Raw genomic sequence first — 13,076 nt, 5'->3', positions numbered from 1 at the left:
TTCGTTGTATGTCACTCCCTTCGCATTGGAAGACAGTTGCTTATACACGTGGCACGGGGTTTTTTGTGCAGTTTCTCATTACATTGCGTTTTGGGAGTGAGTTGAGTTTTTCTTATAAATCTCTTTGTTTCAAGCAAAGCACAAAATGGTAACGAGTAACAAGGAAACCGTTACACCCTTGGTTTTCTGCTGTAGCGTAATAGATAGCGTAAGGGGTATATAATGCCGCTGAAGAAAAGCACTGTGAAAGATGACTGTGATATAAAGCGGTACAAGCGTCTGTGCACCGAAACAAACGTCCCTTCCCGGGGCCGGGATGTCCGGTTTTGCAATCTTTTCTACATCATTAAACTTCGTTTATGAGCGTTTTTTTGGTGGGTTGTTGTTCGTTTGGCACCCGGAGCCCGGAATGGGTGACGCTTGTCAAAGCTCATGCTAGCGAAAGTGTTACGAACAAAAGAGGCACAATGATGCAATGACGTTCCGGGTGAATGGGAACGGGTACTGAGAACTGGCGTAAAAACAAACATCAGTAAAAAAAAATACACACACACATTCTCTGTCCCTGAATAATGACAACACTTTCTCTGAAGCGCTCTGAAACGCATTAAAACCTTAAGCCGAACCCTGAGCTTGGGAACGATGAGAAAGAAATATCAAATCATTCAAAGTTGCGCCTTCATGCCATCCCAAAACCCACCGCCAAAAACCATCCCAGCTCATCAAATTTAGTGACCATGAATCGTAACTAATGGTCGATGGAGACGCCTGGTGTTTCACGAGGCTGCAGGAGAATGTTTTGCGCGGGACAAATTTACGAAATGTTGGTGTGAGAGGGGGAAGGAGAGGAGTGTACAAAATTGCCTTCCAGTCATGAAGCATGCGGGACGTAAATGGTCGACTTTCATGCGGCTCGTGGCACTGTTTTGTAACAACAACAACAACACCAAAAAGCCCAGTGAAACTGCAGCGAAACACCCGATAACACGCAGCAATATTACTATGCTTGCCTAACATGATGAACGAATACGCCATATTCTTTTCGTTTCGTTTTCGCATATCGTCCCTTTGACGGATCTTGACGGCCGGGATCGATAAAAAGTGAACCCGGAAATCTTACCGGCGGAAACATACCGACTGATGCTGACGGAAACCCTGTTTGTTCTGGGAAAAGTGGTAATGAAATGGGACACTCTAAGGGGCTTTGATTGGCATACGAAGGAACGAAAAGAGAGTAGGAGAAAGAGAGAGAGAGAGAGAGAGAGAGAAAGGGAGAGAAAAAAATATAAACAAAAGAAAGAAAAAGAGTAGAAATAAACTAAATGCTGTTAGCTGGTCGATAAAGGTTTTTAGAAGACGATGATTTATTCATCGCCATTTGCCTTGGAGTGATTTTTTCGTGGATGACATTCCACAGCCGGTCAATATGCTTTCGGGCATTCGGTAGCTTGATCTTGTTATGTATACGTGTATGTTTGTATGTTTGTGAAAATTAAAGGTGTTTCTAGATGCGACACTTGAGGAGCGGCAAGGTGTTGGTTGGTTAGCAAAATTAATCTTATCTCAGGTGTACCTTTTTCTTCCATAGCACCTGCTGAGTAAGGGTTTGTTTTTAAACCTTTCGAGGATATACTGCTGCTTTTGAATGAAGAAAAACACAAGGTTTTAAAAAAATGGGATAAAGTGTGCTGACATTGTTGCTAAAGTGTGCCTTTTTTCGTAGAAGGTGTAACACAATTTTCATGTGAACTGTTGCAAAACATTCACCCTTAGAAATGGCTTCAATGGTTGAATGATAGTGTGAGTTATTTGCTGGCTGGCATTTATTTATTTAACCCATTGGCTTCTTCATTCATACTGCCTCGCTCTAGCATTCTTATAACAAACAAACTACCTTTATTTGCCATCAAAAGCAACGAATGATCGACGATGCTCTATCAATTACGCTACCTTGGCATTCCGCGTTGCTTCGGGTGCAATTATAATTAAAGTGCATCATGAAAAATGATTTCAGGGTTGGTTTCGTTGGACAGAAGCAAGAAGAAGCGGTATAAATGTGGAACAATGATTTCACTATTCCGCCAGTCCGATGTTCCTCACCGCTTTTCGAGTGGAATATGGCAATGAACATGCATCAAAATTTATTGTCTTTTACCAACCATAATTTATGTAGCACCGTTTAACGAAGCATTAAATTGAATGAATGAATAGGATCCCCATTCCAGTGTTGTTGAGGTAAGTTGATGAGTAATTTCCATGGAAGTTCGAGTCCATTTCGTGTAGGTACTATAATGGGTGTGTTTTGGAACTAGAATTCTATAAAAATGGTGTTATTACAAATATAACAAATAGTCTTTTTAATATTATTTGTACGTTTTACTATGATTTTTCTATATTTATCTATTAATTTTTTCTATCTTTATCTCATATCAAACCACTTTCATACGAACATTTACGCCTAGAACTAACTTGTTGAATGGCTCGAAACAAACACAGTCCGAAAATGTATCGCTTTCAGTTCTATTGTTCTTTGCTCGACAAAATGTTCCCTTTACTTTAGTAATGCAAAGCACCACATTCAAATGCTTCCATACGGGTTTTCATGGCCAAAAAGGCAAATAAATCATCCGTAAGACGCACCGACCACTACCATACGTACCCATTTATACGTACACACAAACAAAAACACACATTTACATCTTATAACGATCGTTTCGACTTTCGAAAAATCTACTCTAAGAAAACACTAAGAACCAACGAACGGTTACTGATGTTTGATTTCAGTGCTGGTGGAAACGTTTCAGTGCGTGACTGAAGATCGTAAAAAAGGCTTAAGTTTCGATAAAGGAATTTGAAGGAAGGAAAAGGAGAAGAAGAAGAAGAAACACACACACACCGATCAAAAATAACAAATTTCGCTCCGCTTGATACGAACAAAACGCAAACGCTCCCTTACTGAGATGGGTTGGAAGTTGCTATTCTTTTTGCCACACTTTACTATACAAAAAGGATCAACTTGTAGCGGCACTTCCAATGGTTCCATACAAGCATTCGTTTTTTTGGATTGGAACGGAATTTTGCCCTTCACTTCGGGTCGCACCTTATAGCAACGGCCATAAAAAAAACCTTTTGGGCTGAGGCATTCTTGCAGAAACGGGGGTAGCATTCGTTAGCGCTTGTTGGCAGGGTATACAGAAGCAACAGCAGCAGTACTAGCACTAGCTGCAGGTGAGCTGATGCTTTGCCGAATTGAGCAAGACATTTTTAATCCACCGAAGGCTGGAAAGTGTGCGTGCCGAAACCCAAATATCGATGACAGCGCGTTCGGTTCGAAATGTTCGAAATCAAAAAGCTGCCCTTTTTTTGTCCCCCCGCAAAGATTACGGTGCGCAAAGGATGCTTGTCGTGCTCTTTCAATATCTCGACTGTTGACGAATGCAACGGGCGGTGTGAAGCTACCGGAGGCAAAAAAGTTCTTGATGTTTTTCCTGTTTTGCTTTCGTAGCTAGTTCTTGTGCTTTTTTCTCTCTTTCTTCTTTGCTTTTAAGGCAGAAGAGGCATTAGGGACACTTTAGTCCCCCCAAAAATATGTGAAGGGAGTCGGTAAGTTTGGTGGAGGGAGATGGAGAAAAACGTGATTTTATGCGATTTTCGATTGAGTTCGTTGTAGCCAACCGTACGTAAGGGGTTGTTATGAGGTTGGACGAATTTGCCCAAAATTACGAGCCCCGTACCGATGGGATGGACGAGACCAGAACCATTTTTTGTGTGTAGGGAGCTTTAAGCGGCCAGGAAATGGGGATGTTATTCAATGACTTTTTGGGGTGGGCTGGTGACAGCAAATTTAGGAGCCCATTTAAACGTTGGCTGCTTCGCTGGTAAAATGATACCAGACACAGAACGAAAGCAACACAAGGGATGCAGTTGAAAATGGTAACAGATTAAGCGATTATGAAGCAGTGAAGAGAGAAAGTGTGTCCCATAATGTGTATGAAAATGGTACAAAACGTTCGAAGGGATTTCTTTGGTTTTTCTTTATTTTTATCAAAACGGATGGTTGGGCCCAGTACTTTGTTTTTCGTTTTACACTAGTTGAACTGTACGCTTTACAACATAACTTCTATTATAAAAATGCTGATAAACTTTTGGCCACAATGTCAGGATGAAAGGACTGATTGAATTCAATATCAATAAGTCATTTGTTCCGCGTATTTTTCTTATATTTGAGGCATATTTGGTTGAACTGACAAAATATAACACAACAAGATATTTTTTAATATCAAGTATGGAATTATATCAATTTAGCCAACAAAGCGTAGAAGAGAGTGTTTCTCTTTGCTCTTTTTTAACATACTCTGGTCAGGGTCGTCCGGTGACATTTTAATGACATGCCCTACCCAGTGACTTTATACTGGAAATATTTATTGTTTTGACAAGTCATGAAAATTGTGCATTTTACTAAAATTTGTTAATGTATACCTCCTCCTATTAGAATACTTAGTAACTTTGTATTTGTAGTAAGCATCTAGTAAAGAAATACACCATCATATTTTACTTCAATTTTTCAATGCTAATGTCTCACTTTACGTACCTCTGCTTAATGTGACAGAAATATGTCAACAATTTGAAATCTGTATGCTGCGGAAAAATCAGTAAAACTGATTAACCCACCCTCCGTTCCCTCATTCTCTCATTCCATCCCCTTCTCAAACAAACCTTGGTGTCAGTAATTACTTCTTTCTGTCTTTTTTAAAATGATACAACGATTCGTCAAGTGCGGATTCGAAAATTGCTTCCAAACAACTTTTCCCCATTAAATTACGACACCTACCGTTCGTTACCGTAGCCAACGTCGCGACCGGACGAAATGTACCAACCAAACCCGCGTGGGCTCTGACTTCGACTCGGTGCTTGTGATACAATTTTAAGCACATTGTCCCTGCTTAAAGAAACCTTCCCCACCGTTCGTTCCTTGCGATTGCGACCAGTTGATGCGATCATCATCTCATTGGTATGCAAATCAGATTTACGTGAAACAGTTCCTTAAACTTTCATTTCGCTGTTCGGTCGGGAAGAAAGGAACCCTCCACGAAGAGATGCGTCCTGTAGCAGAAGTGAAGAAAGTGCGGGAAGAATGTATTCGACGCCGAAAGGAATTAAAATTTTTGCCCCGTTACGCTTAGCTTCCAAAATGGCGCGATAGCACGTGGGCGTGAAGCACTGGTCTGGTCTTAATGGTCTCCTTTCGCACTCACTACCAATGCAGTAAATCCAATACAAATCAGACTTATGTTTTTGAGCAGCTCTTAGCAGGAGTTCGGGATGGAATGAATGAATGTTGCCCACTCGCGTACGTTTTCAAGTCATCTCATGCTCAGTAGGGATGAAGATCGTGTTCACACCACGTGAATAAAAGTTACGCGGGAGCGGGGGAGTTTGATTAACGGTGGGTGTAATTGACACACACCAAACCGTTCTACTACGCACACCAGATTACTTACGATATCGTATCGATGAAATGCCATATTGAAAATTGCGCAAATTGCTTATGTCTGTTTGCAATCATGATTATATAAAGCTCATCCTTGTCTTTTACACTGTATTTACCTAAAGTTGATTGAGTTATTTTTGAAGAAAGAGGGAGTTATTGCATCTAGTTATTTATCTCGCTGGTTGGGTTGCTATTTCTAGATGATCTGTTCTCGTAAGCGTATTTTCATTCATAAGTTTTAAATCCTACGCACCATCAAAGCCCTCCCTGCCGCATGACAGAGAGGGAAAGGAAAGCACACGTGGCTTGGCAGGAATGGCTGCCAGGATACGATACGACCACAATCTTCCCCGAACCGGGGAAAGATGCTAAATTGTAGGAGGACGGATGAATGAAAAGTATTTCTAATTTTGGGTCTGATTATGGTTGACGTAGGAAAAAGCAAATGTAAATACTATTCGGATGGTTGGAAGGGTAGTTAGAAGATATGCAAATACGGAAAGACATGCTTCAAAAGTGAAACGCGTGCGCAACGTCTTCCGACGGCGTATTTTGTTACGTATGAGTGAAGGGCAGTTTAGAGACAGGTGGGTGGCAAAAAACGTTCCCTTCTCATGGTTGCCGAAGCAATCACATCGATCGATTTTGTACATTTCAAGTGTAACATTATGATGACGATGATGATGCTGATGATGACAAAGCGAAGAAACCTTGGTGATAAGCGGCTCTAGTGTAAATCTTTAAATTGTAGCCAAGAAAAAGGTGGGTTTCGATTTGGCTGCCAGCGATGTGCGTGGATTGTTCGAAGCATTTTAATTTAGGATAGATGTTTGTCTAGCTGCTAATACCGAAATAGGATTCGCACGAGTAAACAAGAATTGGAAAATAGTAGTACTATTAATAAGTTGTTTTGAAAATATCATATGGCATCTTACTGCGTCATGTCTTGCTGGAGGTATAATTATATTATTTTTACAGGTCGAGATTAACGAACAAGAAATGAAATTTCGTTAAAAAAAATTATTTACAGAAATATCATATTTAACAGGAATAAAATTTCTATCTCACAATAGAAGTTTTTTTTTAACCCATAAGGATTAAATATTGTAGGTAATACCAATAAATAAACGTACGTTGGCCAAGTAACGCGACCACGTTATGAGACACCGTTACCAGAACATACGCTCTGCGACCTTCTTAACGCAATGTGGAAAGGTGTACACGAACAAGCCAGCTTAGGCAAGAAATAATTTTAAACAAAATCAGTTTTATTTTGAACTATGACTGACACGACGAACTTGCTTTAAATTTAAAAAAGCATACTGTAACACCTTTGATGCGACCTTCTATAAGGCTCAGGACATTCCTGGCTTGTGTAAAATTCGGTGTGTAAAATAGGTCTATCTACATGTTCTTTAATTGTTGAACAAAAACAGCCAATTCGTAAGTTAATCTTCTTTAGTCCATTATTCATTGAAAAAATATTCCACTTTGAAGCAAATTTACTCTAATAATACTTATTTTAGCAACTTCTAGGTTTGGCATCGTGTTTCATGTGAATCAACTCATCATCACGCTGTACGGTGACAGACAAATCGACGACCTAGTCCTGCCACTGTTGCAGACAGTTTCCATTTCGCTTGACCTAACCCTGTGCACTGAAGAAGATGCTGCCACGTAACACACACGCTGAGCGTACGGTACGTGCTTGAAAAACCTTCTGACCCCGTATGCAACGGGTTAGGCTTAGAATCCTTCCGACACCCGTATCCGCCAGCGAATCCTTACGCCCGTCAGATTTGAATTGTTATACCGAAGGATCTTGTACATGCACACACACACACACACACATAGCAATTCACCTGCCTTTGTCACTGCTGTCGCAAATCGTGACCAACAACGGGGCGCTAGGTCATTCGTAAAATTTAATTAGCTGCATCAGATAACACCGCGAGTGCGAGTGGCACGGATCGGACGTACGATATTCGAAACCCATCGGTCCCGGCACCGTACAGGAACTGTTGTCCGTTTTCTTCCGGTGTGGAAGACACGTTTAATGGTGGAAAAAGAAGACACACACAAGATACCACTAGCTATGGAAAGCCTTTACCGGTGGCAGGGTTTTTTGTACACATAATGTCCCGTAACCTACTGCTGCAGGTACTGCTAAAGAATGCCAAGGCGACTAACATATTTTTGCCGTCGAAACAAACCAGCAGACGAACGGTGTTTTCCAACAAACCTCGAACAAGCTTTAGCTTGAACGGTAAAGCTAATTGGTGCCAGTTTAGCTTGCCCGTTTCCTAGTCGCATTAAATCGGTACCGATGTGGGGGGGGCAGTACCTGAAGCTGCTGCTTTGAAGTTTAACTCATTCAGCAAAAATCTCCCGCATCGGTCAGTTCCGGTGAGCAGCTGGTTGGAAAACGGCCAAAGATGAGTTCAGTTAAATCGAGTCTGTTTGCTTCCTTTTTTTCTTACTCTTTCTCTCTCTCTCTCTCCCTCTTTCTCCCACCTCATCGTCCTGCGGCTTTGGTGTGGGTGTATTCTTTCCATGAAATCAACATTTGTTTCGCATTTCACGTGCGCACCATTCCTTATCACGCCTTGTCAAATTCAGCTGAAGTTTACGCAACGATTGTAGTGAAAGGAAAGAGAATAGCCGAAACGGCACGTTGCACACAGGACGGAACATTGTTTTCCTTAGGGTTTTGTGTTGTGTTGTGGTGTTGTTTTTTTTTTCTTTTGCTTCAAATTTCTTTCTTGTTAATTTTAAGATTTTTACTTTCCTCGAACCTTCTTCGCAGAAAATGGAGAATCTCTTTAGAAGTAAGTCGCCCTTTTTTCTGCAGAATGGTACAAATGGAAATACATCCTTCAAGTGCAGGTGGTGGTAGTGGGCGTTTGGGAAGCGTTGAGATCAGTGAGTAAAATTGTAAGATATGTTTTTGTAAATATTGTTTTTTGATTTGTTTGTTTATTATTGTCTTTATCTATGTTTGTTTTGCCGTAATAGGTTTTTTTTTCAATTAATGAATTGTTACTTTTTTCCTTGATTTGTTGCTTTACGCATGCTTTACATAAACATTTGAAAAATATTTTGTTTCCTTTTTAAAAACAATTTTGAAAATAACTCATTTAAATTTTTGAAATTTTCTAGTTATGAAACAGGTAAGAAATCTTTTATATCTTAGTTAATCGTATTATCAAAATTTTTATATTTTTTGTTTTGCTTATTAACAGGCCCAGAAAAATGTAAATTCGTCAACGATTGGAGAGAATGATTATTCTCATTCATCATCAAGTAATTTGGTGCCACTTGCAAACAGACATACCCATCGGAATCAAAATATAAGAACTGTGTGACTGTAAATTGATATCAATTTAGAACAAAAAAAATGTTAGAAAGAAAAATGGATGATTAACATTCAGTTCAGAGTTAATACAGAAGAGACCGTTTGTATATCTTTTTTTTTCAAGGTTACCTCTAAGCGAAGCACAATTTAAATCTCACCAAGCTATGCTGTATTAATTATAGCCAATCGCGACGAAGTATTTGAACAGCAAACTTCGGCGGACAATCATTATTTACAATCATTTCCAGCGCTTCCCTTCCAATTCGCTCCGGTGACATCCATTTCCGCCACATGTCACGCCCGTTTCCGAAGCGGAACCACGAACGGATTCACGTGGTACGTGGTAGTTGGGCAATGAGATAAATCATCTTTCCTAGCCATACATTTGCGGAGGAATAGGAGCGAAAGCTGAGGAAGGCAAAATATTTTGCCGGTAGTTTTGTAATCCACTTGCCTACGGAGGCTGAGTGCTTTGCTAGGTGGATTAACGAGGCAACGATTGGTGTGTCGAACATGGTAGGTTGGAAAAGGCGGTGGTGGAAAAAAAGGTTCCGACCTCAGCTTTCCATCCGTCTATCCGGTGTGACATGACAGATGAATGACGCAGGCAAAAAGACTCCACCGGCAGAAGCGGCAGTTTCATTCATTATGCAGTCCCAAGCTCCGGTTTCCTTTTCCTGCGGCACCGGTGGGGATTCATTTTGAATCTCTAATCTCGGGTGGAAGGTTGTGTCCGGAGGGGCTTGTGCTAGAGTTTGGACGGACAGCAACATAAAGCAACCCCTCCGGCAAGGTAATGGTAACCGACGGTACCGATCGAGATCCTTTCTTGTTGTTGTAGGTGTTGAAGGATCCTTTTTTTGGCACAAAATGTAAACAACCGATGTTTCTGATACGTGTAGCGTAAGCTGAAAGTTCCCCCCCAATATACACACACGCACACAAACTCAAATTCTGCAGCACCACATTGAAGGACGAGTCACTTATGATATCAGCTAGTGGCTAGTTCAGCTGAGAATATGTTTTTGCTCTAGAGCCTAGCAGGCCACTCACTCACACAGACACGCAACACGCACACGAACAGACGGTCACACACGAACACACACATACACACACTAATCATACCTGTTTGCGTACTAGAATCGAAAAACGTACTCGTGGTTTCCACCGTCATCGTGCCGATGGTGCCGTCGATAATTTGTGCGCTCGAGTCTCGCCTGCCACGATAGCTGTGTAACCAATACATGAGAGAGAGGGAGAGAAAGTGTGTATGTGTAGGTGAGAGTTTTAGAGAGGAAAACCCGGAAAAGCAAGCTTAATGGCGGGAGTTTTTCGCCCGAAAATAAGGGCTGTGTACTTACCGGCTGGTGTCATCGCTTTGCGAGCTTTGGCGGCGAAAGTTGCGGCAGCGTATCATCTCTTCGGTGGTGCTTTGGCGGCGAAAGCCACGCGCAATCAGAATCTCCTCCGTGGTTGACTGCCGACGGATGGAGGGACGGGCTGAGCTTTCGGTGGGTGGCGGTGGACGAGCGCAAGGACTTGCATCTCTGTGTTGAATGGAAACGAATCGACGGTAAAGTTTAATCACTAAAGCACCATGCAAGTAAGGAAGCTTTTATGTTAGCAAACGGCGGCTAGAAAGCTCTTACCGTGATGAACAACAGCTGGAAGAATCGGGCGAACGAGGTTGGCGAGCGGCCGATGATGATTGTCTTCGCAGGCGGCGGCTGCGTCGTGGGCTTCCTTCACGCTCGTGGCTACGGTCAGGCGATAGATGGGAACGCGAATCACGGCGTCCTCTGCACAAAGGAAGAATAATAAACAACATATTGATTGATAAAGCTGAGGACTATGTATTTTGTAATTATTATATTCAGTATTAGATTAAGGCATTGTTAATGGTATGGATAAAAAGTTATCTTTTCTAGTTCGAAAGCTTAAGGCAAATTGTGTGCAAAACGACAGCTAACATTAAATATAAAACATCATTTTATTCATAATAAAAATTGGTAGAAGTATCCAGTTATTCAGCAAAACGTTTTTTTGTTTAAGTTTTTTTTACCAGAAAGCATTCAACACGCAATATCATGGTATCATAAACGTAAAAGACTGGGCGACTCCATGTCTGATATGAACAAAAAATTAAAACCACTTTAAATATTTTTTACTTGAATATCCATTTTAATTAAAACAAATAAACAAATAAAACAATAATTTCATGAAATTTTGATGAATTTGAATTTTAATCAAATGTTAAAATATTCTAAGCCTGAACAAATCGTCGTTCGTCTAGATAGTCCTATTCAAACACCATTGGCAAGTATGAATATATTTTTCGAAATGTTTTTCTAAGAAACTAATTCCTAGAAACTTTTTCGAAGAGTTAGTAAGTTACCCACCTTGAAGCACTGTCCGGACTGAGACTGTCCCTTCTAGCCTGCCGTTCCGGTCCTTCACCATCCGGACTGAGCGCAGGCTGTGAGCTTCTTCGGCTCCATCCGCCCGGAGGCAAACACGACTCGTCGTAAGCGGTAGCCTAAAATAAGGAAGCAGTTGAGAAAAATGCTTCGGGCCGGAAACGGAAAGGATTAGCATCCCCGCTAACAAACTCACCTGTCGCTGTAGCTTCGAGAGCCGCTGAGCTCTTTCCGGGCTGACGCGCGAGTCGCGGCGGGTCATTTTCGTGCCACATTGGGTAGTCGAATCCCGGCGTCCCTTTTGTGCGGTGGGACTGGTGGCCGGCGGTGTAACCGAGCTGGTAATGATGGTGGGCGGTGGCAAAGCCTGACAGGCACTGTCTACGTGCCCCACAGCTACAAACAGTGGACCAGAGTCGGACGCCGTGGAACTGGTGGATGGTCTCTGTTCCTGCCGGAAGTTGGGCATTTCCGCGACAACGAGCGAATCTTTGCGCTTTCGTTGTGCTCCCACCACTTTAGGTGGTGGCGGTGGAGTTGCCGTTCCACCGATGGTGGAGTCACGGCGCGATGATCGATCACGACTAGAATCGTTGGAATTTCGGCGTGAACCCTGAAAGCAAGCAGAACACGTACAGATGTTAAAGATTTTACGGTTACGCAATGATTATCAAGCGGCACTCACATTTCGATAATTGTCTGCCGAATAGATATAATCGTCACGATCTCTTTCTCGTTCGCGCTCTCGCTCTCGTTCCCGTTCGCGTTCTCGCTCTTTTTCGCGATCGCGTTCCCATTCGCGCTCCTTCCGGAAGTCGGATGCATGTGAATCGCGCCGATAGGACCAGCTCTTTACACCCGAATCTGCACTCGACTCGCGTCGCTTCCGTAGCGGCGGTGCATGGCCCGAATTGTTCTGATTGTTGTACGTTTCGGCCGTAGTGGCTTTGTTCCAGGGCAAGCTGCGAGCCAGATCGGCTAGTGTTTCGCGCCTGTTTAGTGGTGCCTTTTGCCGTTTGGAGCCACCACCGCTCCATTCGCGCAGGATGTCGGTAAGCTGGGCGAGAGAACTGCGTCGTCGTCGTTGAGCGCCTGTGAAGCAATGTGTATGGAAGGATCATTAATCAGTTTGTCAGGTCACTTGTTAATGACGCATGCTTACCGGGAGGTGGTGAGGTACTAGGAGGTGAGGCACCAGATATCTGTGCTGCAGAGTCTCGTCGTCCTCCTAACCGTTGTCGGATGGTGGACTCTTCGACCTGTAACCGATAGGGAAGTAAAGGTTACTTTAATACATCTATCGAAAACTGATGTGTCAAAGTACTAACCTGCTCTCGGACCAAATCGTCCCAACCGTTTCCACCCTGCCATACCAGTCCCACTTGGTGAGACATGATAGGCAGGTTGCAGACAAAGCATATCGCCGTCATGGTCCTGATCGAGCGAGCAATAAAGTAAATGAAAAACACAAAACAATTAGCGTTAATGCACCCGTTTCCTTACACACGTGTGTACAGAATAGAACAACTTTTGCAGCATATCCTCTAAGAAGTGTGAAACAGCATGCGGTATTTGTGTAAAACATGATGCGAGCGATTTTGTTTTGTAAAGTGCAAGCGTAACATTTGTTGTCAACATTGTCAGCTCAACAGGAAAGCTATTTCCGAAAAATGCGTTCATTTCTTAATTAAATAAAAGAAAAACTAAACATTAAAGCAATTCAAATGCGTATAAGCGTAAAAGCTGTTAGTCGTTTAATTTGTATGTGTTCACAACTCAAAAGGTATTATTGAAGTTAACAAAAATTAAAAAA

The 13,076-nt window shown here is 42.1% G+C and overlaps 1 protein-coding gene across 14 annotated transcripts in view; it reads right to left on the bottom strand.

The window, feature by feature from the left end:
• LOC125761329 (uncharacterized) overlaps positions 1-13,076 on the bottom strand; it is a 181,460-nt gene that overhangs the window by 113,130 nt on the left and 55,254 nt on the right. For 9 of the 14 annotated variants that reach the window (XM_049422339.1, XM_049422336.1, XM_049422344.1 and 6 more), the window contains 8 exons: positions 12,592-12,697; positions 12,426-12,522; positions 11,949-12,355; positions 11,460-11,876; positions 11,246-11,382; positions 10,496-10,645; positions 10,208-10,393; positions 10,002-10,075 (listed from right to left, as the gene is read on the bottom strand). In XM_049422339.1, coding sequence (XP_049278296.1) covers positions 10,002-10,075; positions 10,208-10,393; positions 10,496-10,645; positions 11,246-11,382; positions 11,460-11,876; positions 11,949-12,355; positions 12,426-12,522; positions 12,592-12,697 — 1,574 coding nt within the window. Of the gene's footprint in view, positions 1-9,971; positions 10,076-10,207; positions 10,394-10,495; positions 10,646-11,245; positions 11,383-11,459; positions 11,877-11,948; positions 12,356-12,425; positions 12,523-12,591; positions 12,698-13,076 lie in introns of all 14 variants that reach the window. The other 5 variants (XM_049422342.1, XM_049422346.1, XM_049422345.1 and 2 more) reach the window with 1 other exon arrangement.

The sequence above is a fragment of the Anopheles funestus genome, chromosome 2RL, assembly GCF_943734845.2.
Source record: "Anopheles funestus chromosome 2RL, idAnoFuneDA-416_04, whole genome shotgun sequence".
In the NCBI taxonomy this organism is placed as follows: Eukaryota; Metazoa; Arthropoda; class Insecta; order Diptera; family Culicidae; genus Anopheles; species Anopheles funestus.
This window is presented reverse-complemented; position numbering and strand designations above follow the sequence as displayed.